Source organism: Athene cunicularia (genome assembly GCF_003259725.1).
Source record: "Athene cunicularia isolate RWA chromosome 2 unlocalized genomic scaffold, athCun1 chr2_part1, whole genome shotgun sequence".
Lineage (NCBI taxonomy): Eukaryota > Metazoa > Chordata > Aves > Strigiformes > Strigidae > Athene > Athene cunicularia.
In genome coordinates, this window is record NW_020799095.1 from 125821098 (window position 1) to 125844884 (window position 23787).

Genomic DNA, 23787 nt, shown 5'->3' on the forward strand with positions numbered 1-23787 from the left:
GATACCAGATGATGACTTGTGTATCTTGGATGACAAGAAAGGAGGATCATAACTGTTGATCTATCCTATAAGATCGTTTTCAGCCAGACACAGTAAGACAGTACTGTGCATGAATTGACAAGAGATGTCTGCATGGTTTTGGAAACACAATGAAGATGGATGATAGGCATATACTTAGTTGGCAATGTTTTACTAAATACATAGAGTAAGAGCTGGGAATAGGTTATTTGCATTGTCATACATTCCTTCAATTCTGGATTCCTAGTCAAGATTAAATTTTCTTGGGTATGACAAACTCAGGTATTTCTGTGAGTTATGTGAGTATTGACAATGGATATCCTGAAAGATTTTTTTAATGGTTTTCATGTACCTCGTGATGCATGGCCAGAGTTCATAGGACTTTATTATATGAGGTAAAACACAAGCCACAGCTATGCCTTGCAGGTATAAATTGTAGTTGTCATGATCATTCAAAACAGCACCGTAGGTTGCTGATGATGTCTTCTGAATACACTCCATCACATGTACCATTTCCTAATCTACGTAATTCTCCTTATATTCAAGAAAAACTGCTCAAAGATGACTTCAATATGGCGCTCCCATAATAAATGAAGATCAGTATGTGCAGCTGTTTAAATTCATTGTATGCCTAAATATGGGGTTGTGCATTTCAACTGGAATATGCCAGTTGTACAATTATACTTTTTGAGATTTATATAGTATCATGTAATTGTGATACTGGCAATGAGTACTACAAATCATCATTTTACTTGATGGTAAAACCTACTCTTTTTTCTTTGAGGTTGTAAAATGATAGTAAGGAACCAAAATTTGTTCACACCTTATAAACAATTTAGTACTGGTTGTCTGCTGACCCTAAGCACTCTCAGCTTCCAAGGGCAGATGATTTTATGTACAGCCATGTAAGTTATCCATATGTGTGTAGACTGGGTGTTAAAACTATGCCAACACATCAGGATGGAAATATGGATTAGAAGCATTGTTTTCTGATTTAACACACTACTCTCTGCAAGCGGTCCACCCATCTGGGCATGCACTGATTGGCAGAGTTACACTGTTCTGTTGCCAGTAGGTAAGATAATACAATAACTTCACTAAAAACTCTTCCAACTCCATTGTCATATTGATAAGAGCTAACCAGGTACTTTAGGAAATTATTTTACTCCAGCCTTCTGTTGCTAATCCCACTTCCCAGAAAGCCAGTTCCGCAAATGATGGATGGGGCAAATGGATGATCCAGGACACATGCATGGCACAGAATGAAAGTGATAATTCCATGTGTTAGTGCCAGATGGCAAGATGGAGACAATGTTCAGTATATATTTTATTGCAATGGAAAAAAAAGGCTATGAATTAAGATATGCTGATAGCTCGCCAAGGAGTTTAAGGTTGTAGTTATAAAAAGGATGTGATGCAATTTCATAGGGTAGAAATTACTATTAACTAAACAGAAAGCTTTGCTTTATGTGATGGCTGTTATAATTATCATCTCTGGACAATGTCATTCTACAGAAGCAGAAGAAACTAAGCTGTGTGGCTGGAAAGCTTCGTGCCATCATAAATGGCTGGCTTGTGTAATGATTATTGTTTATGTAGTTTTACTGTAACAGCAAGTAGCACTATGCTGCATGCACATCCAAGTGTAGAAAATTGTCTTTAGCATGCTAGTTTACATCAGCATTTCTTCATTTATGTCTTCTCTGCCTCTGTAATTTATTTCATCTATATTGTGGGCAGACCAGAGCAGTACTTCAGGCTATCTCCACAGAGCAAACATACTTTATGTACACCTCTCACAGAATGTCATAACTCAAAGACATAATGGGCAGCTGCAACAGCAAATGTTAATAAACTGCCTATAATTTGTAGATGATACGCTAGAGCTTATGTATACCGGGAAACAAGACCTGTTTATGATGCATGCGTTTAACACTGTCACGTGCTGCTTTGAAATACATTTTGATTACAGGAACAGATGCTCACTGTGGTCGCATACTGATGATCTGTCAAAATATGATCTCCGGATTATCACTGAGCTTTCCTAGTTACATACACACTCAAATAATGCCACATCATACAGAATCTGTGCTGCCTGACATTAGAAGCTACCTTAGATCAAGTATCAAATGGAGCCAGTCTGCAACAAGTGATGGTATGCTTATGATGCTTACCAGACATTTTCAGCATCGGTGGCACCGATAACAATGTCTTTCTCTATCGGCCTCTGACATCTCACATGACAAGTCACAAGAATGGGTTAAACAGACTTGATTCACACATTACATTTTTTGATGAGACCAGTGGCAGACAATTAATTGATTTTCATGCATAAATCAGAGATTAAAGTTATGAGTATATGGTTCATTTATACCTGATTTTGTAACTGACATATGTTTAAATGGTTTTATGTGAACCACTCTGCTCGTCTGCAGTCTGTGTAGTGTGAGCTAAGGAAGTATGCCTAACATTACTGTGCTGGCGTATCTGTCACGGCTATACCATTGTATCCAAGAGCAGGTTATCTGTTCCTCAGCTCCCACACAATATTTTTCGATTTACAGCATAGCTGAACACTTAAGTGGCCAGTGACATTTGTTCCCTCCACTGAAAGTAATGATTTTCCTTACGGCTCATAGGGCTGCAGTCATCTATTTATGCTTCTGGAAATAGAGCTGTCCAAAGGCAGTCTTGACAACAACAAAAGGCGGCAGGGAGCTATTCTGTAATGGCCGTTTCACATCTCTTACTGCCACAGTGCATGGCTTCCTCCACCTCTGCGACTGCTGACAAAACTTAGGCCATGTTGTGAGAAGATACGGGAGCCAGGACAGAGAAAGCCCCTGCAGTCATATCCTTGATCCTCAGCCCAGTCATCTTGTGCTCTCTTCAGTTCAGGCTGCTAAAGGTGTGGTAGCTTGAATTTCTACTTTCTTAAAAATGCAGTGCCTGGAACATTCGCTGATCAGTTTGCTATGTGTCTTTTTTTAAGGTTTGCCCTAGTGATGGTTCAAATGCAAAAAAAAATAGAATAGGAATGTGATGCTTCCATTGCTTATAGGCAGACCTACTTTTTATTCTATGCACTTTTTCTAACCAACAAGCTAGAGTTTGATTCTATATAATTTGGTACCAAAAGCTACATTTAATTGACATTAAGATTGTGAAGTAATACCCCCCAAAAAAAGTTGAAAATTCAAAAATTAAGTCTTAGACTCTGTTCTTAACCCACAGTGCTAATGGCACAGGAGTCTTGACCAAACAACTGGGGAGATGAAGTACACTTCTAAGAAAAAGTGTAAGTCTGCCCCTTATATTTGAATTTATTAGCTTCTGTTATTTTCATTCACAAAATTAGCCTTAAAAAAAATCTTTTTCTTTAATTAACCCCTCCCTTTGCCCCACTTTGAAAGAAGAAAAAAGAACAAAAGTTCATAGGAAGATATAAAATATGTATTACATTTATTCAGGAGACTTGAAAGGGCTCCTTTGGAGCCATTTGAGTCTCTCCATCCCAGCCTATCCAGTAAATATACAGTTACATAGTTTTCAAAATGTATTTTTTGATAAAAATTAGTTTTTGTCTACAGTCAATAACCTTTCCATAGGTTTATACATTAAAAGGCCAGAAGAAACACTGCCAACATCTACTCTGGCCTCCTGCATCATACAAACCATAGTACTCTGAAGATACACGACCCTGTATAGTCAGCTTGATAGACTGTAACTGATTAACACAATGCATATTCAGTTTTGTATTGTTCCACAGTACAGATCATGACAAGAGCAATATGGAAATGTTTATTAAAAACTTTATGAAAAAATTTACGGCACATGAGCAGGAACCCAGATTGCAGAAGTGAAAATACTTTAAATTTGTTTTTTCTTAATTCTCATAATTATAGGCCCTGGTAGAAAAACAACTGTTCAAAAAATAACATTGTCTTAGAACTTTTTGAGTTCAAAACTAGATTGGGCAACATCACTAATTTACTCTGAACATCTATAATTTGAAACTAGCCAGTATGTATTTGGGAATTACAATGAACATAATTGCTCCTACGTCTTGGAGCAAACCTTTATGACTCTGTTATAGCCTACTGAAAACAGGAGTATGTAGTAGAAAATGCTGACACAATCTTGCTCTGCATGACATAAACATGCCAATATAATATTACTTTTTCTCCCCTTCTCTGTATATAATATATATGTACTTTTAAGTAAAGGAAAATAGATTAAACAATCAACTTATCATGTATTCATGTATCTATGATGTACCATATACCAAGCACTAGACTTATCACACTTACCTTCCTGCATAATTAAATTTACATTCTCCAAATACAAACATTTTTGTTACCTTATCAAAGAACAACAGTCAACATGCTCAGCACTTCATTACTGTCAGGGAAACAGTTGCACAAAAAGTTAAAGCTGCCATGAAAGGTATTTCAAACTGAAGTGAACTTTTCAAGAATAAAAAAAAACAGATGAGATGCTGTTCTGACTTAAAGATAATATAAAATAAGTTCCCCTACTGTAGAGGAAAACCAAATGCAGAATAAGTAGTGCTGTTACTATTTTCCACCAACTATCCAAGGGACAAAATTGGAACAGCAACATGAATCATTTTGTTCTATCTGTTTCAGAACATAAGTTATAGTAGTTTGCTGACAATAAAAATCTTTCCATGGATTAAAAAAAGGCATTTATGTGCATGTGTGTGTTTGTGTGCATTTGTATGTATACAAACACACACACCCCCATTTTAATATATATGACAAACAGGCATAGAATTTCAAATTCACCAAATGAGCTTATGTGCAGTAAATATCCTATGTTGCTTAACTGTCAATTAACCTATATTTTCAGCAACAACTGAACTGGATTTACTAAATAATGCTATGGGCTGATACTGGTGCACTTCTAACCTACAGTATGCAGTACCTCTAGAAAACATCTCCAAAATGCCATCTGCGTTGCATATTTGTTGTAAAACTATATCTCTTCTAATCTTCATTTTTGTTAGCCGTACATCTGTTAGCTGTATATCTGTTTATGCTCTAAGAAATAAGTTTGCAATGCTTTATAGCATGCCACATATGTTCATAAAATAAGTCCTCAAATCAATATAAAATCATGTAATTGAACAAAAAGGCATTCTACTTTTCATGCTATGCTCAATATAAATATAAATTCAAGGCAGTCAAGCTATCCATTACCAAAATAATAATAACCATAACATATACGTATATATACCTACACTCTCTAAAAAGTGATCCAGTTATGTGGATTAAGAAACCAGTAAGAAATTGGTTGAACATAGTACAAAAGTCTCATTTTATCTAAAAGCCAATACAGGACATTTCAAGTATTTTAATACTTTCTTATAACCTTTTCATTAATAACTAGCTGCTTGTAGAAATGATAATTTTATACTGAAAATTGTATTCAAGTTAAATAAAAATTAACTTCTACTGTAGTTCATTTTTAGAGTGTGCATGTATACATAGCAAAATACCCTTCTACAGATCTATCATAAATATTTTCATTTATGTCAGTTCTTTTCTATGAAAACACTTCAACCTTTTTTATTTTTCTCAAATTTTGGATAATGTATATCAGGCCTTTTAAGAAATAAAACTCATCTTTGTTCATTTGCAACACCAGATTCCCTTCAGTTTGTGCCAGTTTGCAAGTTAAAGGTCAAAGATCAAAGACAGAGGACAGTACACTAAGGAAATTCAGACAGTGAAGCTGTTCACAGAAGACAATGTTTAACTTGGTAATGACAGTCAACAGGTCAATAATCAAGTTCAAGGCAAGCTGTTCATTGTTGCAAAAGCTACTCCCCTCAAATCCTGGCTTTCATAAAAAACCAGGTGTCTGACTTTTGGGGTGCATCATTCTGACCATCTTTAATAAGTTCACAGCCCAGTGACTGTAAATCCTATCACTGCAAGAAGCAGCTCCTAAAATCAATAAAGAGGTCTGTCAGTTGCTGACTTTTCTCTAGGAAAAAAATCTTGATACAAACCTGCTCTGCAGGTCACATGAAAATGACAATACTGTTGTTAGCACAAATTACACAGAATGACAAAATGCTTTGGTGGTCCCTTGGCTCTGTCAGTGATATCATGTTTGGCTGAAGGCCAGAAATTTGACTAACCCTTTGAGAACTATGGTGAACATGCAAAGGGGTAACACACCGGAGGATACTCATGCAATATCAGAGTCATCATTTTAGCTTTCTTTTGAAACTGTAACTCCACATGTGCAGAGGAAAATTGAATTATCATGCAACATAGTTTAAAAGAGAAATTCAAGATGCTTCAGATAAGAGGCTAAGCTATAAAACTCTTGCCAGTTCAGAAAAATTCTTGGTAAGTGGTAGAAGTTAGTAAAATAGGTTTGGTTCCTTTAACCAGAAAGTAGCTGGTAAATATATTTTGTTTTCTATTTATGTTACAAATGCTTTTCTATCAATAATGTAAATAATTAAAAACACTCACTTGCAGTCACAGGAAATCTGTTTTGAAAAACTGATTTTCTTTTAAAACCTGTATTACCCAAACACAAACCTATAATTTAATGACAACCAAGATTAACATCCACCAGACTCTGAAAACGGATGCAATAGTTCTCAAAGGGTTACACCACCATTGTAATATCAGCATCAAGTTTCTCTATAGCATGACTGTTGCTTTAGTTCATTGAAATCCACTTCAGAGACACGCTGCTTTTAACCATGCTTTGGAATGAGTGCTCCTGACAGGCCTATGAAAGACCTGGGGCAGTTGGCTTGGTACAGTTTGGGAAAGATTATGCAGGAAAACCAACCAAAAATCAAACAAACCAATAAAAAGGTTTCTGCTTGAATACAGTAATGAATATAAATGAGTTTAAAACATTGAGGACGTAGCCCAGAGCAGCTGTAAAAAACACAAAATGAATGTATTATTAAGGCTGTTACTATATTGCAGATATTTTGGCCCCTTGTTTGTTGGAAAATGGCTGTCCGAACAGTCTGAAGTCCTGCGTGTCATCCGAGTCTCCCACATGACAAAACTGGAAGTAGGAGTATAGGACTTTATCCGTAGCAGACAGAAAGCAATCCTCTTTGGAGACAAAGCTGTTTTGGGTCTTCTCGCTTTCCTGAAAGTTCTGTTGTGGGTTGTTGTGTTTTTCTAAAAAAATTTACTTTCAGCAAAAAATTTTTCAAAGGGGAACAGGCCTCAAGGGAAAAATGTAGAAACATTGGAGATCCTTTTTTTCCTCTTCATTAGTTAATCCTGATAAGTTTATAGGGCATTGAGCGTGCAGAGGAAAGGCCTAGAATCGAATGACAAAGAAAGACAAAGGACTGAAGAAACAGCAGATACTGTGTATCATGGAAGCTTCCCAGCTGAGCGAATCGCCACTCATGTGCAGGACAGGCAACCCCCTGGCTTTTAAAGATCAGCTTTGTTTCAGACTGACAGATGCCCGCTCCTAGCTAGGAAACTGCATAACAGCTCTTGTGTTGAATCTCAAGTTACCATAAACTCCTGGGAGGGAAAGAAAAAACCAAAACCCTACATCACACCCACTCTTGCATAGAGCGTTTGCAGTACAGTATGTGGCGGGGTGTTCCTTTCCTTTTGAACTGGAACACAGTGTAAACCAAGACAAGGAGGCACAAGGCCAGGATGCAGGGAATGACAATGGCTATGGCTTTCACAGTGCTGGCTGTGTTGTCCAGTTTGATGACAATGTCAACGTCATCTTGAGGGCTGTGCCGGTCTTTATCTCGATCTGTTGGTCCATCACAACCCATAAAATCCTTGAGGATGGATCTGGGATAGCCAGGTTCCACCCTGAGCATCTGGTTATTGAATTTCCAGTACTCTTTTCCTTTGTAGAAATATGTGAAGCCTGAGGAAGAAAATTGCAATTATTCATGGTCATATTGGATCAAATCATGTCATCAACACACCATGACTGAAACTACTGGTATCAAATTATTTAGTACTTAAAAAAATTAAAAAGGTATAAGGAATAGACTTCAGTTATAGGTCTTTCAAATCTTCTTTACAAATTTTGTTTCTTTATTGTATCTCGAAATTCTAACATCAGGATGGGGTTTTTTTAATTCAATAAACTGGGATTTTAGTTTCTTCTATTACTGAAAAAAAAAATAAAAATCCAGAGAACATGATCTTTGACAGACCAGGGTACAGCTGATTTGTTCATACACTGAAAACCCAACCAGAATTGGAATCCTCGGGGCCAGGACTTTAAAGCGTCACAATCTCTTCAAGATGGGAAGGCTACTGAAACAAACTGAAATCCTATGCTAGCCAGAAATGAGAACTGACACTCTTTGATGTCACATAGCCTACTGCTGTACTTCAGAAGAAGGAGACTGGATGAAATGACAGCAGCTTTACCAAGAGAAAACAGGTGTAACCAGATTCAAGTTTTCTGCAAAGAGATGGTATTTCATCATTCATGTTATTACTAAAGATGCCTAAATGGAAAAAAAAAAAAAAAAACAACAAAAAAAAACCAAACCAAAACAAAAAGAAACAAACAAAACCCTTGACTCTTTGCCAAAAATCTACATTACTTTACTATCCCAGCTGAAAAAATGGCACTGATTTGGCAAGAAACAAACCTTCAGGATGGGTGAACTTCCTCCTTCTGTTTATGAACCAAATGCAAACAACTGGATTTTTCCTTATCTTCACTTTATAGATCTCAGCTTATTTCCTGCAGTACTAAAGGCCACTAAGAATACTAAAACAGATTGGGCACTATTTGTCATTTTAACAACGTTCCCTGAAAAGATTAGTAACTGGCTATCTGGAGATAATATTAGTAATCATCTATTCAAGCAGCAGTTAGTTTCAATTCTAAACAAAATTACTTGATAGTATATTTTGCAGCTCAAACTGTAAAAAAATCTGCATCATCTACTGCCACTTTTCAGAACATTTAGAATATTTGAACATTCTTCTACATTAGCTATTTATGTAATTGTAATGGACTTCCAAGCCACTGAAAAGGTAGTTTTCTTTTTCTTAATCCCTTGCAGTTTATCTGAGAATGTCTAAGTGTATCTATAGAAAACTAAAATATTGGTTAAAAAGAAAAAAGAAAAGAAAAACACTGAACTGTACCAAAACACTAGTTAGAAGTCTTGTTCACAAAATGCCTTATATTCTGATTGGAACAAAACAGAGGACTGTAATTCTTTAAATACAATAAAATTTTAAAATTTTAGCATATATAAAATTCCTTAAAGCAATCTGTAGTTTAAATGAAAAATATTTTCAAATGAAAAATTTCAGTATTTTGAGCCACAGATTACCCTATCTTTGCGTTTCATCTAACGATGTGTATATAAGAAAGCACTGTATATACAGGCCCTGAATAAACATTTAAAGTGTGAAAATTTGATATATTATCTCTATCAATACTCTAATACATAGAGACCATATACAGATATGACATCTCTAAATCTATAATCTTACATATATACAGAATACATATCTGTATACATCATATAAATCAGAATACTGACATTAGTTAGTATTAGTTATTATACACTGAAATATCAAAATTGGTAAAATCAAAACAGCAAAGGACTTGCCAGCCCCTACAGATCCAGGAAAAATTCTTCAATCAGAGAATATTTTCAACTGGAAAACTCTGAAGTACTTTAAACTTTTTTTGTTATTTTGCTGAGGCAAGAACCAGGATAACAGCCAGTAACAGCTGAAGGATGGAAGTTGCCAGCAGAGAAGGGTAGTTATAAGAGACTGAGTAGTTTTACTGCTTCTTATGGCAGAATAAGTGACTTCACACAATTGTTGAAAGTCATTTCTGCTTGACTTCTTGAGCCTGCTTTGGGAGCTGCTCCTTACAAATTTCTAGGTGCTAGTCATTGAGTAGTGAGTGCGATGTCAGACTCAAAGAGCATCAAAGGGCTTAGCAGTCACTAATGTGTCAAATAGAAACTCAGATTAGGAGTGGTAGTAAGCACAAGGCATAAAAAGCTCAATGGGCTAGTAAAATAGAATACTTTCTCTCTCTCTCTCTCTCTCTCTCTCTCTCTCTCAAAATTGCCACACCATCTACTTTAGAAGAATTGCTAGTTGGGAGTTGAGATTTTCTATGCTGCTCTCAAGTCAGAAAGAAAGATTTCCCCAATCTGAAGAACTTTGTGTGATCTTAGATTACATGGAACACCAGAAATGAAAACTCCTCCTAAGAGCTTCTACTACAGTGTTAGAAACCAAATCACAATATGAGAAGTAGCAGGCAGAGTTTACCTGTACCTTACCAAGTCTAGGACACTGAGTTGGGATGCTGACTAGAGTAGGAAATTGTTTTTTCTCATCTTTCCCAAGCCTCTTACTGCAAGATTAGCCCAAATTTTTGTGGGAAGTGAAGGAAACCACCCTATGATCAGACTTATTGCAGGTGTCAATTTGCATGTTTTATGCAATAGAAAGATAAGGGAAGGAAAAAAAGTATTCTTTAAAACTAAATGGATTAACTGGAAGAAATGTTTTCAGATGTTCACTTATGAAGCCATATAGTAGAACTTCCTTGTCAATTCTGCTTCTGCCCAAAGAAAGGAAAACAGTTTCAGGCAAAATGCAATCAACTTCTTTGTAACTAAGCTGTGGTACTCCTACTTGCATCTGCTTTTGTTTCTTTCTCTCCTCCTACAAAAACAGTGGAGTTCTGAACTGTTTCTTAAGATGTCTATTTTCTCAATTTCAGGGAAAATGTCTTAGTGGTCTTCTTGGGAACTTTATGGTGTCATTTTCAGTCCCTCTTTCTGCCCTGGGGCTCTTCTAAGATTTCTGAGAAGCCCAAGAATGCCCTTTCTTTTCCTGTCCTCCATGATCTCATGCCGTGTTTCATTCAGCATCAGACAGACTATCAAAGCCACTGGGGTAAAAAGAGAAGTGGCTTTGATGTAACCAAAAGGTTTTCCTGCCTTAGGAATGAGTGTTCTGCTTCTGCATTACTTTCAAACCCACTCTTCTGAATGTTAGATAATTTTCATTTGTAATGACAGAACAGTACAGTACAGAAAAACAGCACAGAAAAAGTGCAATGGGGAATGCAATCAAGGTAAGAAAAAACTCAAACCCATACATACATACACACATATATATACAAGTTAAATTCCTTTTGGATGTAAATCTTTTAAAATATGCTTTAAAGGTAATGATGGGAAGAAATAAGAAGTTATATCCACTATGTTTGTCTGCGTATTCAAAATGTTTGTGCCCATTTCTACATATGTGTGTATTTACAGTCGTTGGGTGTGATGTATGCAGAATATCATCCCGACTGTCCTTCTTTTCAGTTAAAACCAAAACAATACAAATAAAACCAACACAAAATACCCAGTCTGGCCAAAAGGCCAGAATTCAGAGAGGGTTTCTGCTTCTGGATAAAACAGAGACAAAGCAAGGAAGCAATTAAACATATTTCTGAAAAAAGCACCCAAACATTTCCATGGCACATTACTTAATCAAGTTAGACATTGAAATAGGAGACTGAAATGGTTTATACAAGGAAAGAAATCTTTTTATCTGCTTATTAAAAAAAATTACAATAATATTGCAATATATATGTGCTGTCTGTGAGGCAGAATAAACTCAAAACCTACTAATAAATAAAACATAAATGCCATACGACAATTCCGTAACTACGATAAATGATGACAAATTAATATTTTTATTTCTGTCAAAGGGATCTAAACTCTGTTCAAGTAAGGGCTCTGTTGGCAGCCGGCCAGCAGACCCTGGGTAGCACTGAATTCTTGCAAGATCGAGGAGATTTGGGCTGCTCCCATTCATTTGGAAATGTGGCCAGCTGAGATTCCAGGTTCCTGTATGTGCTGATACATCTTGATACAGGTAAATACACTTAATACTAACATCCCTGTGATCTGCGTTTCTGCGTCATAGGCTTTATGACATCTTTGATTTACACAGATTCCTAGGGATATTTCTGCTTAGATAAAGATTTTTCTTCCCTTTGCTATCTGTTCAGAGTGAAATACTTTCTAAGCTGTTAAACAGACAACACCTTGACAATTCAAATAGAGATATGCTGTGTTTAGAAAGCTTGTTCTAAGAGATGCTGTAATTCAGCAGAGAACAAAAATAACTAAGTGAATTAAGACACAAGAAACAAGGGAACGGAAATTGAGGTTTACAATATTAAATTTGAAAGATTTTTCTCCATTGTGTCAAATAGTACATGCAAGCAAACAGCCATTTTCAGAACAGCAAGTTCTATAGCAGGAAGTATTCTGTTCATAAATCAAGAATTCCTTCACTACCTAACCTGAATAGTCAATCACCCCTCTACTAATCCATTTTATGTAAAGGGTGTTAGTAAATCATTAAAACAGGAATGTGTTTGCATACCATTTTCTTTGTGGACAAAGGCTCCCTGAGGAGCTTCTGGGATACCTTTCCAAATTGTGATTGGTTTGGGATAACCAGGGTCCATGGATCTCATTTCTTCACTGTACCTCCAGTACCTGAAATGTTTTTTAAAAGTAAAAAAAAAAAAAAAAAAAAAAAAAAAAAAAAAAAAAAAAAAATCCTTCTAACATTTGCTACATTCATTAGCCACAAATGGCAATACTTGACTTCTTTTCTTTGAACATATTACCACATTACAAAGAAATCTATTTGCTGACTGGACAACTGTTTCATGTAAGCAGAAAGAGAAAAGATTTTTGCACTTTGACAACTAAATCAGCATGCATCCTATAATTGCAGCAATTCTGATGCCACAGTGACACAGAGAGAAACAACATATGCAAAAAGGACACATTAATGTTTTAGATAACATTTTAATCACAAAAATGACAGTAGATTCTGATTAAAATTCTGCCAGCAATCTTAACTTCTTATATGTATGCATTACAGTGGCTTTTCATTTCATTACCATTAAATAGATACTGTATAATACAAAATTCAGCCTGCTTTTGTGCCTTTTTGCCAGCTAGCCCTTCTCAAATTTAAAAAGCTTCAGCATGTGAATTCTAGGAAACTCGAACATGTAAGAAGTATTTATACTTGTGATTTTACTTGTGCTTACAGATAATGTTGATAATTTATTTGTCCTTATGGAGCTGGCTAAATTGCTATGTGTATCTTCTTATAACCTCATTCTAAGAATTAACATACTGTATCTGTAGTATCTCTGTGTATCCTAATATAATATTTGGGTGGGTCATTTCTTATTTTCATTGGCTCCACTAACTGAGAGCATACCAATTTACAGCATAGTTTTAATGGATTTTTTTTTTCCAAAAAATCAGTTTCATTCATGTGAAAAATTACATAAAAAGTCAGCCACTCACCATTTCAGGACCTCAAGAGCCTGAGAACATACCACTTTCACTGATAATCTGGTCACTGCTAAAAAAAATGACCCTTTTTCTAATTTGAATTAATTTGACTTCAGATTTAGAAATCCTTGTTATGATCATTCCAGATATATTAAAGAGTCCTTAAGTGGATGATATTTTGGCTCTGCAAAGGTACTTAGACACTCTAATCAATTCACATCTTAATCTTTTTTTAAAACAAAATGGTCTAAACTCCTCTGTATTTTTCCCTGTAGGGCATTTCTCTGGCTTTAAACTTTCAGTTAAATTAAAAGGTGGTAGATTTCAAGTGGGTTAAGAATTGGCAAGTTACATTAAAAAATATTTGTTTTTATTTTTTCTTTCTTATGCATAAATTATTTTTATAGCCTGATTTCTTAATCCAGTCACATATGCATCAGTAACCAGACAACAAAGAAATGTTCTTTATTTTGAAATGTAACATCTTTCAGAATTTGCATGGAGAAAGAAATGTAGAAGTCGTAAACAAAGCTCTGACATCTCTGACAACTATTGCAATCAGGTTTTGCTCATCTTTTGACTCTGAGTTTCTTCATCCTCAGTTTGTATTCTCACTCTTTGCTGAGTTTAGTATTCTATTTTCTAATTTCCATTTTCATTTATGTTTCTTCTTTATAACTATCTTACTTTTTTCTTTATCACTCTTTTGCAGAACCCTTTTCCTTTCTGCATACTTCTACTCATTTTCCTTGTTGCTTTTCCAACCTTTTCACCTTTTTGAGCTCTATCTTTTACTAAACTCTGTGTTTTTCCACTAGGCTCTATGATGGAAATAGACAGTCCTATAGGACTTTCAAAAATATAAGTAGTCATTAGAAAACAAGTCTTTAAGGACACAACCAGTGCACACTGAAAAGTCCCAAAACTGTTGTTTTTTCAGCATTGATGGGAAATCCTATGAGGAAAGGACTGATCATGATACTACGTTGGAATAATGGGTATGTCTACAGGGTAAGGAAATGCCTATTTCTGACTCTCCTTGGAAAGCCAAATGCTGACAAGCAGATTTCCCAGTGATGATTTAAGTGATTTGAGCTTTACAAACGATATAAATTGTGTTACTGTATCTCAAAGACTGATAAAATAACAGAGGGAAAATAAATGAAAGTGCACTTCATGGATTTAGAAAAAAGGAATATGGAAATGATTTACTAAAAGATGTTTTTTCTTGTATCTAATTCTATTTAATTAATGATATTCTGAACTATTCGATGACTAAGCTTTATGAAGAAAAAAATATATTAATTTAAACTCTGAAGTACAAAAACCGGTCACAACAGACAAAAGCATAAACAAGGCCATGTGTCAAGAAGTGTAGCAAACCTGTTATCATCTTGTCTCACACTACTCAGTTTTGGTGGGAAAGGAATGAAGGAGGGCAAAATATTTTCTGTAGTCATCTTCTGTCCCCTTTTTAGCATTCATGCAATTATTTGAAATAATTGTCATTATTGTTTAAATGGATCATTTCAAATATTAATAATAATGGTCCATACGTGAGTTGCTTTAAACATATGAGTATTATAATACCATTTAATATTTTGACTTTTAAATCTTACCAGTTTGGTTTGGTTTTGTTGTTTGGGTTTTGTTTGTTTGTTTGCTTATTGTTTGGTTGTGGTTTTTTTGTTTGGTTTTTGGTTTTTTGTTTGTTTTGGTTTTTTTTTTTCATTTTATAGCCAGTATTTGATGCTTTGTATTTTATTGCTCTTACTTTTTAATGTATATTGCTGCTCTGGGACATTTACCTCTGTCTAGATTTTGCCCCGGAGCTCCTTAACTACAGATTATTGTCAAAACAAAATAAGCATACAGGTCCCTGAGTTACATAAGGAGGAACATACTTTGTTATTTTGATGCTGGCATAACTTTCAGGTTCTCTTTCATTCCTACCTCCTGCCACCAAGAAGCTATGTTTATATTATACCTTCTTCAGGAAAAGATCCACCTCCATAGTAGACTTATATATACTACTAAAACCAGCAGGAGATATCAACTCTAGCTTTACATTAAGAAAAAATTGTGATATAAATGATACACATTGAGAAGCTTAGTGGTATAGGGGTTTACTCCCACTGGTGGTCAATATCCTGTAATAGCTCAATTATCTCTGCAAGGCTCATGTTGTTCGATTTTCTTCTAACATACTGTATTGCATTTATATCCTGCTGAGTTTCATTGTTCTGGTTAGCTCTAAGTAGCAACTTCTCCGTTAACAGATGTTTTCTCTGATACTTCTTTATGTCTTCTGTTATGACCATTAGTGTTTTAGGAAAGTCTTGAGTATAAGTAGCTGTCCGTGCATGGAAATATAAAAGGACATTGCTGAATAAAGCCTAAAGGAATTACAGGTCACATAAGATTCTTACTGTACATACTTTCTCAGCAGTGTGGAGGTGGAAAATTATTACCCAAAAATGAAGTTACATTTAAAAAAAAATCTACTCAACTAGAGGGAGCAAATTATTTAGATGAGTCTCTTTTTCACTGTGGAATTTGATTGCTTGGAATGATACCTAGTTTTCAAACACCATGAAAATTTTACTTAGTTATCCACTTTCCTCATCACAAGTGCTGGAGAATTATTTTTTTTTAAAAAAGGTTTAACAATAAAATTGGTTGTGTCAATCTGTAGTGCAATATTACAGTACTGCTAAAAATGATCAGCTTTAGTGTGTTAAATATATTCTATGATGTACATTACATTAATATCTTAAGTGATCCATGAATACTATCAGTGTCTCAGAATCCTAAGTACCATACAGGAACAAAAGCAGTCATAATACTTCCAATAATACTAACACAAACATTACAATTATTAATAAAGAATAATTTGTCTCTGAGTGCTTAGAATTTGCACAGTGATACGTCAATCAACAAACATAACATCCTGAAAACCTGTAAAATCTATCATTCAGACAACTTATAGGGTTTCAAAAATTAATGAGTTTTCTTGACATCTCTATGAAGCAGATAAATATTCCTTCCCTTATTTTTACAGACAGGGAAATGAAGACATATAGGCACTAAGTGACTAGTGCAAGTCTCTTTCAGGACTGGAAGATAACTAAGATTTTACACTTGTTTTCTGTTCTTTATTAATGATAAAAATAAGTGTCTCTTTTGAAGGGAACTGTAAGATTTATTTTAAAATAATTTCTAGGGAACTGACCAAATTGTTCTCTAGATTTCTGGTTTAGCTGTCATTTCCCTTTTTTACCTCAGTTTTAAATAGTAGCAGAGAAGTCATTTTCACTGACCTTAAAGAGCTTTGGATCATGCCTTGCCTGTTTACATGCTAGGATTTAGAAATGTGGATAAAAAGGATCAGATAAGAGTGTATCTAACTGCATTGCTTTGGATATTTAAGTTTAAATTTGCCTGTTGACTTTGAAAACATAACTATTTCAATATTTAGGTTACAAGAAATGTGAAAACAGTATGGCCCTCTATGCAGGAAGAGTTAATTTCATCCACAGGAAATGAACTGTTTATATGGCTTAACTTCTTTTGAGAAACAAAGGGAAAGATTAACACACTTAGCTGACATCCACCAAATTGCTTCCTTGTAGAATTCCTGTACCAACCTATCTCCTTTGAAGAAGTAGGTTTTCCCAACATCTTCCCACCAGATTGCTGAATCAATGCCATGGGAAGGAATTCCACTTCCAAGTGTTATCAAATCATGAGGATAACCTGGCTGGAGAGTAGTGTCCTTGAAAACCCAGAACTTGTTACCTGTACAAAAGCATATATATACACATAAGGTTTTTTGTGTTAGTCTTCAGTACTCTCAGTATTAATATTAATACACTCATAGGAAATAAGAGTGACTCCCAAAGGGCTATAGTGGTTCTGCCAAACACAATGAAATGAAAAATGTTCTATCACTGCAGATAATGCAAAATTAAATATGCCTTACGGATACCTTGCATTTAAAAAACACCTCTCCATTCAGTAAGCCCACAGAATATTTTGATACCAACTTTATAGGGATCAAACCCAGAATGAAAATGAAGTCATCTCAAGAGGCTCTGTGGTTGATAATGTAATACATTTACAGCAATACTACACAACAGTTTTACATTTCATGGGGAAATAAAAGTGAATTTTAAGACAAAATGAGGTTAAAAAAATAGAGACCATATGCTTTTATTACTCTGTACTCTCCTTCTTCTCAAGAAGTTAGATTACTTATGAAGGATGTATATATTATTTCTGAAATTAACACTTTATTTTAAATCATATTTTCTTTAGTGTGGCCTAAAGACAGCAAACTGAGGTTCTGAAGTCCCACAGATGAAAATGTTGTTTCTGCAATTAATGGTGGTTGCCTTTAGTACCAGTGGCAGTAAGATTTTATCTTTGGTTGTGGGTGAGGAATCATTCAAAACCCTCCAATTCACTTGTTACATGATGATAATACAAGATAGTTGTATGACTAGCTGGTGTTAGCACAGTGTCTACACAAACCTCAGGTTACCTAAACTATCTTAAATTCAAATAGTGCCTAGTGCCTCCTGAACAGCAATGCTCAGTGGTTAAACCCCTACTGTTGCAGTTACTAGATAAATATATTGTCTTAGATAGGGGTATGCACGTCTACAGCAGCAACAATTCCACCAGTGTTTTGTAGTATAGACCCCTTATACCTGTTTTTGTAGAGGATGCTTCCTGTGCTCCCTCTTGTAACCAGATAGCTTACCTCACCAGTCCACAACTCCAGTTTCCCAGCTTCAGTTTACTCTAGCTTCCTAGCTCCTCTCTTCCTCACTGAACATTTCCACGATTATCTCACCTGGTTCACCACCTCATATTAAGCCTTTGGTCTATTACTTTCCCCAATGATTGTGTTGTCCTCCAGACTCTTTACTTGGATCTTCTCAACATACTGTTTCTCCTGTCCTATTCTTGCAACTATCTTCTTTTTATTTTTTTTTTTCTTCTAATTCTTCTTTAAAATATACTTCTCACCTGTGTCTTTTCAGTAGAGACTTCTCTTTCAAACACAGACAGCTTTGGCTGAAAAAAAGGGAATAAAGATCCTCATATGCCCCCTAGAAACAGGGAAAAGGGAGCATAATTTGCATTTTAGCACTTATCTGAAGAGCTTGCTTTGAGGCCTGTCTTCTCTTTGCATTATGTCATCTAGGCCACAGAGACACTCTGAGCTAGACTAGAGGCTCCATTGTGTAGGAAACGTGTTTATTTTCAAAGCACTACCTTCATCTGTGTTTCCAAAAAGCATTGCTATATTTAGTAATAATAACACTGAAGATACTAATTGACATCGTGTAGACCCTTCTGAGTTACATCACAGAAAGGTCTAGAGGAGATCCATGAACATATATATTGAATTGTCCTATTGGATACTTTTATCCATTGTTATTTATGATAATGATATTTAAAATATAAGGCAAAAAGCTTGAAAATATATTTTGCTCAAACACATTTGGAAAAAGATCCTAAGAGATAAAATCGTGGCTGTTCATATTAGCCATTGTACTTACCCGTAAGGCTAAGCAGGCCGTTACACAGACTTAGGAGGTTAAGGCACTCTACTGTATAAATATTTTATAAGGAAATGTCATATTACCCCAAAGATCTAGAATCAAGTGTATGGCAGAGTCACCAAGAGGGAAAATTCAGAGAGCTGTTTTGCAGTTGGTTTGATATTTTAGTTATCCCTCAGTAGTATTAAATGTTTGTTTAAAGGGAGGGGGGGGTTAATCTCCCTGTTTGTACTGCAGTAATTTAAAGCATGCTTTCATTTTATCACAGATTTAATTAGGAGAGGGGATATAGTTTCAGTCCCTCCCATGCTGGGTTTGCAGAGTAAATTTTTTATCAGCTTCTTTATAGCTGCTTGTCACCCATTTCCAAGCACAGACACTACAGTTTGCTCAAGAGAACCATCCCCCCCTGCCAGCTGAAGAAAGAAAGGGTTCAAAGAATGAGTATGTACTGAGCCATCTGAAGTACTGAAAATAAGAGACACAGAGATCTATGCAGAACAGTCACGGAAAACTGAGGTCTGTGTTGACCTGGGATTAAGGTCTGTGCTAACCCGACATTTACTGGGGTTCCATACAAAATTCACTTATAGGGTTTGATCACAACAGGCATGAGCATCTTCAGTCATTCACTGTTCCTCCTCCCATGTGGTTTATCCTTTTACCAGTTCATATGACCAGACATGGAAGACTTCAGATGGTAATGGCAGCGTCAAATGCAATGGTAAGAGAAGTCATGAGTTTTGGACCTTAGTAGTTGGTACTTATGGTGTGAACAACAGATGGCATCCAGTGAATGACACTGAGCCAGCTCATTTCTGTTTCAGAAGATCATTCAAAATGACAGCTGTTGCACAGCATTGAGAGGCATATGCTGTGATGTGCGTAATGCCATTACCTTCCTCTGTGCCTCACAAGGAATAAAAGTAACAGCAATTGTTAGGAATAGATCATTATCAGTCATACTCAATGCGTCAAATTTAGCTATTAACAAGATCAGGTCATACCAAAATAAACAAAGGTTGAGCACACACCATTGTAAGTGACACCACCACTGAGCCAGGTATTTGCTGCATATATACTGAAGGAGAAGGAAAGCGTAGATGTGGGAACCCAAGACTTAAGAAAATAAATTTTTCTTCACATAGTTTCTTAATAAGAAGTAAATTCTTTCTGGGTAAATAGACAAAAGGTAAATTTAACTGTATTTTATGGAGGCAGTAGGGCATTGAGAGCTCTAACATGTGGGCAAGACTTCTATTGATTCTAACTAGGGGGAATTTTACTTAACATTTGCTTTGGAAGACATGTTTAGTCTGCTACAACTGTGTTGATTGTTAATGGAAAGGACTGTATATAAGAAATCCAAATATTCCATCTAGCTGACAGATTTAACTGGGGTTTTTTGTTTGTTTCAGGGGTTTTTAGGTGGTTTGTTGTTGGTTTTGTTGTTTGGGTTCTGGTTGTGGGTTTTGTTTTTTTTTTTTTTTTTTTTTTTTTCTGTCCCTCAGCTGGAGGAAAGTGGTTGGCTGTTGATCAAAGGATTTCGAAAAGTAAGAAAAAATGAGAAGCTTTCAAACTCAGAACCAAATATTAGGAGGTGTTAAAACTTAAAAACAGTGCAAGAAATGTCTGTGATGAGAATTAGCTCCTTTTATTTCTAACCTATATTTATGTATTTTAAAATGTATTAGAAGAGAATGCTTAAGTCAGTATGCTTTCATTTATCTCATATTCCACTTCCACTAGTAAAGAGTCAATACACTTCATTAATTGTGATTATAATGGATATAAAGAATATATGACAAAACTAGAATAGTCATAGTTTGATCCTTCTAATGGTTTTGTGCAGAGCCCTAATCTATGGCCCTGGCAGAAATCACCCTGTATTTATTTTGCAAAGTTGTTTTTTAAGGTCTGGGTAGTGGGTTTGTTATTCTCACAGAGAATAAAGCACCACATGTTTCATGAAGTCTGGCCAACCTTCAGAATGTTTCATCTTTCTGCTTTTATTCCCTAATGTAAGATCTAATATAATAACAAGCAGAATGGTAAGGTCACAGGCTGAGAATGGAGCAAGTGATAAAAAAAAGTCAAATGTCTTACTTTTTGCAATAATGCTTTGTTAAATATCATCACTGTAGGGAAACAATTGAGAAGGATGAACTATGACTGCAGTTATTTGAAGTCTCTCAACATCTATCTATGAAATAAGGGTATCTATTGCTAAGCTTCACTTGTAGTATTGAATATTAAACTTCAGATATTCTTCAGACTATTTAGCTACCTACTGACTACTGGAAACACTTATGCAGCTTTTAGCAACTGTAATTCTTCCTTTGTAAAATTAGACTGCTGAGTAGCTGTGTTCCTGGATTGTCAGCAACCAAGATTTTTGTTCATGTTGTATGTGATTATGATAGGTGTGCATTGCAAGACCTGTGTGGGATAGAGCATATAGTCACTGAAAGTGTTACAGTGATGAGATAAATTCTCAATACTTTTAAGAATTATATTCAGTTGAAAACAGTTAAATTTTAATATCTAATTCTGAAGGGTTTTTTTCTCCAACCACCCTTGCTCTTAATTTTGGTCTTTCAAGCCAGGATCAAGTGTCTTCTTACTGGTATCCCAAAATTACTATTCGTGCTTCCTTTTTTCTCATTCTCTGTTTCCCACATTAAGTTTCTGTCGTTTCTCTGTTCCATGATTTGACACTATAGTAAATCTATTTTTTCAAATAAAACTGTCAAGCAGTGGGATAAATGCAGCTGCAAGTTATGATGGTGGCACTGGTAGTATGATTTTTACAGCAGCCTTTCTATTGCTACATTTGGTTTACCGTAACATTCAACAGCGCAGATGGCTTGACAATTTAATTTTTAGCACCATATAAATTCCCACAGGTACACAGAATAAATTTTACTATTCACATTTCCTCATTAAAAAAAAAAAAAAAAAAAAAAAAAAAACACCAGATTGCTATGTACTTTATGAGCATTATGAGGCACAAAGAAACAGGCCAAGTATCTTAAGCCACCCGAAATGAGCAAGCATCACTTTGCACTACAAGCACACTATGGAATTTTTACAATTGTTTTTCCTTGTGTAAATAAATAATCTTTTAAAAAATGAAATAAAAGTTAAAATGGTAATTAAAAAGAAAATCAATACCAATGAAATTTCAAAACCAAAGACACTTGATCCAATAGTCTTGAACTCGATTCAGCTTGATTTTCTATAGACATATAACATATTATGCATGATCTCACAGGCTCCTCAAATATTCTCAGGAATGTCAAATACGTATACATATACTGATTTTGTTAGCACAAGTTAAGAATAATTACATTTCTCATAGCAAAAAGATAAGCTATAACGACATTTCAAACGTTCATAAAAAGCATGTTCCATCCTGAGCTTCCATCTTACATCATTTGCATATAGCTCATATATAGCATAGATCCCATTAAAAAAAGGACAGTTTTAAAATACCTTTATGCCTTTAATAATCTATATTTCTACTAGTGTAAAGAAGTAATCTACTAATATCATTAATCCAACTGTATACACAAAAGGAAGGAAAATCTAATGTTATTTAAAAATATAATAAATATCTAAAGCTGCTTTATAATTTAAATCAACAGTTTCAAATTTTATGTTTGCCATCCTGAAAGACGAGGATTGAAACAAAATAAATAGAGCATAAATTATTGAAAATAAGTGAGATTTGTGGATTTCTAAAGAGGGAATGTTTCAATAACGGGATGGTTCACAAGGACTAGCCCTTATAAATATCACTGGTTTAATGGAATATTTTTTATCCTGAATTTATGACAGTGTAGGCAAGTAAGGAGAAGCAAGGTGGCAATTACTCACTAGCAATCACAGATGAGTAAACTGGCTTACTCCTTTCATCACCTTCCTCAGAGAGTAGAGATATTGCTCCACAAGTGTGAAAGCAGGAGTGAAAAACCAGTCAGTCACAGGAGGTTCTGTTTCACACTAGTCAAAAAGCCTGCCAAGTGAGTGAAAGAGCACAATGGTGACGGAAGGTGTGCCTGGAACCTTCCTCTGAGCATCTGCAGAAGAAGCAGCGACTGCTCTGAAGGGAGGATATGTACACATTGACCTGTTTCTCCAGCACACACCAGAGATTCAAGACTCTACCTTACAAGACATTGGATATTACTGATACCTTGAGAAGAAGTTTTAGAGACTTTATTTGAAAATCTGCAAGTAAATGCAGTCTTCACTCAAACGCTACACTTTCTTGCCATGATGAACTGACCAATCAAAATGAAGTGATCTGGATAATATTTTCCGAGAGGAGTACACAATGACATTATTCCAGTCTAAGCTCTGTGATGGCACTCACTCCATCTTTTCTATTTTTTCTCTGAATAATGAACATAAATGTTGGCCTAGGTATGCGCTTTGTGAACACATCTGTATACCAGACTTCAGATTTTAAGCTCCTTCTAGAATTTACTTGATTTGACTAGTTTTAAACTGGTAAAGCACACTACCAGGATAACATGTTCTATTTGCATCTTAGCAACAATTAACTTGTCTATTTCTAACGCCTTTGGGAGGAAGACATATACTCTTTTTCCAGGAAGAAATTTTGTGAGGGAATGAGACAATGATTGTTACCCACAATCTATTTATATAGACTTCTGTGATCACATTTCCCAAGGCAGCTGATGTCCTTGGTTAACAGGAGTTTTTAAGGACACACATACAAAGGACTCAGCTGAACCTAGTGATTCTGTGGCAGTGTAAAAACATGAATTACACTGGTAGGCAAACACCATCAAG

General features: G+C 35.3%; 1 protein-coding gene across 1 annotated transcript in view; it reads right to left on the minus strand.

Moving 5' to 3' along the window:
- Window positions 1-354: 354 nt before the first annotated feature.
- Window positions 355-23787, minus strand: part of MMP16 (matrix metallopeptidase 16) — a 96372-nt gene continuing 72939 nt past the window's right edge. Inside the window, exons 7-9 of the mRNA XM_026842371.1 lie at window positions 17041-17191; window positions 12459-12574; window positions 355-7932 (exon numbers count right to left, since the gene is read on the minus strand). Coding sequence (XP_026698172.1) covers window positions 7598-7932; window positions 12459-12574; window positions 17041-17191 — 602 coding nt within the window. The 3' untranslated portion in view covers window positions 355-7597. The remainder of the gene's footprint in view (window positions 7933-12458; window positions 12575-17040; window positions 17192-23787) is intronic.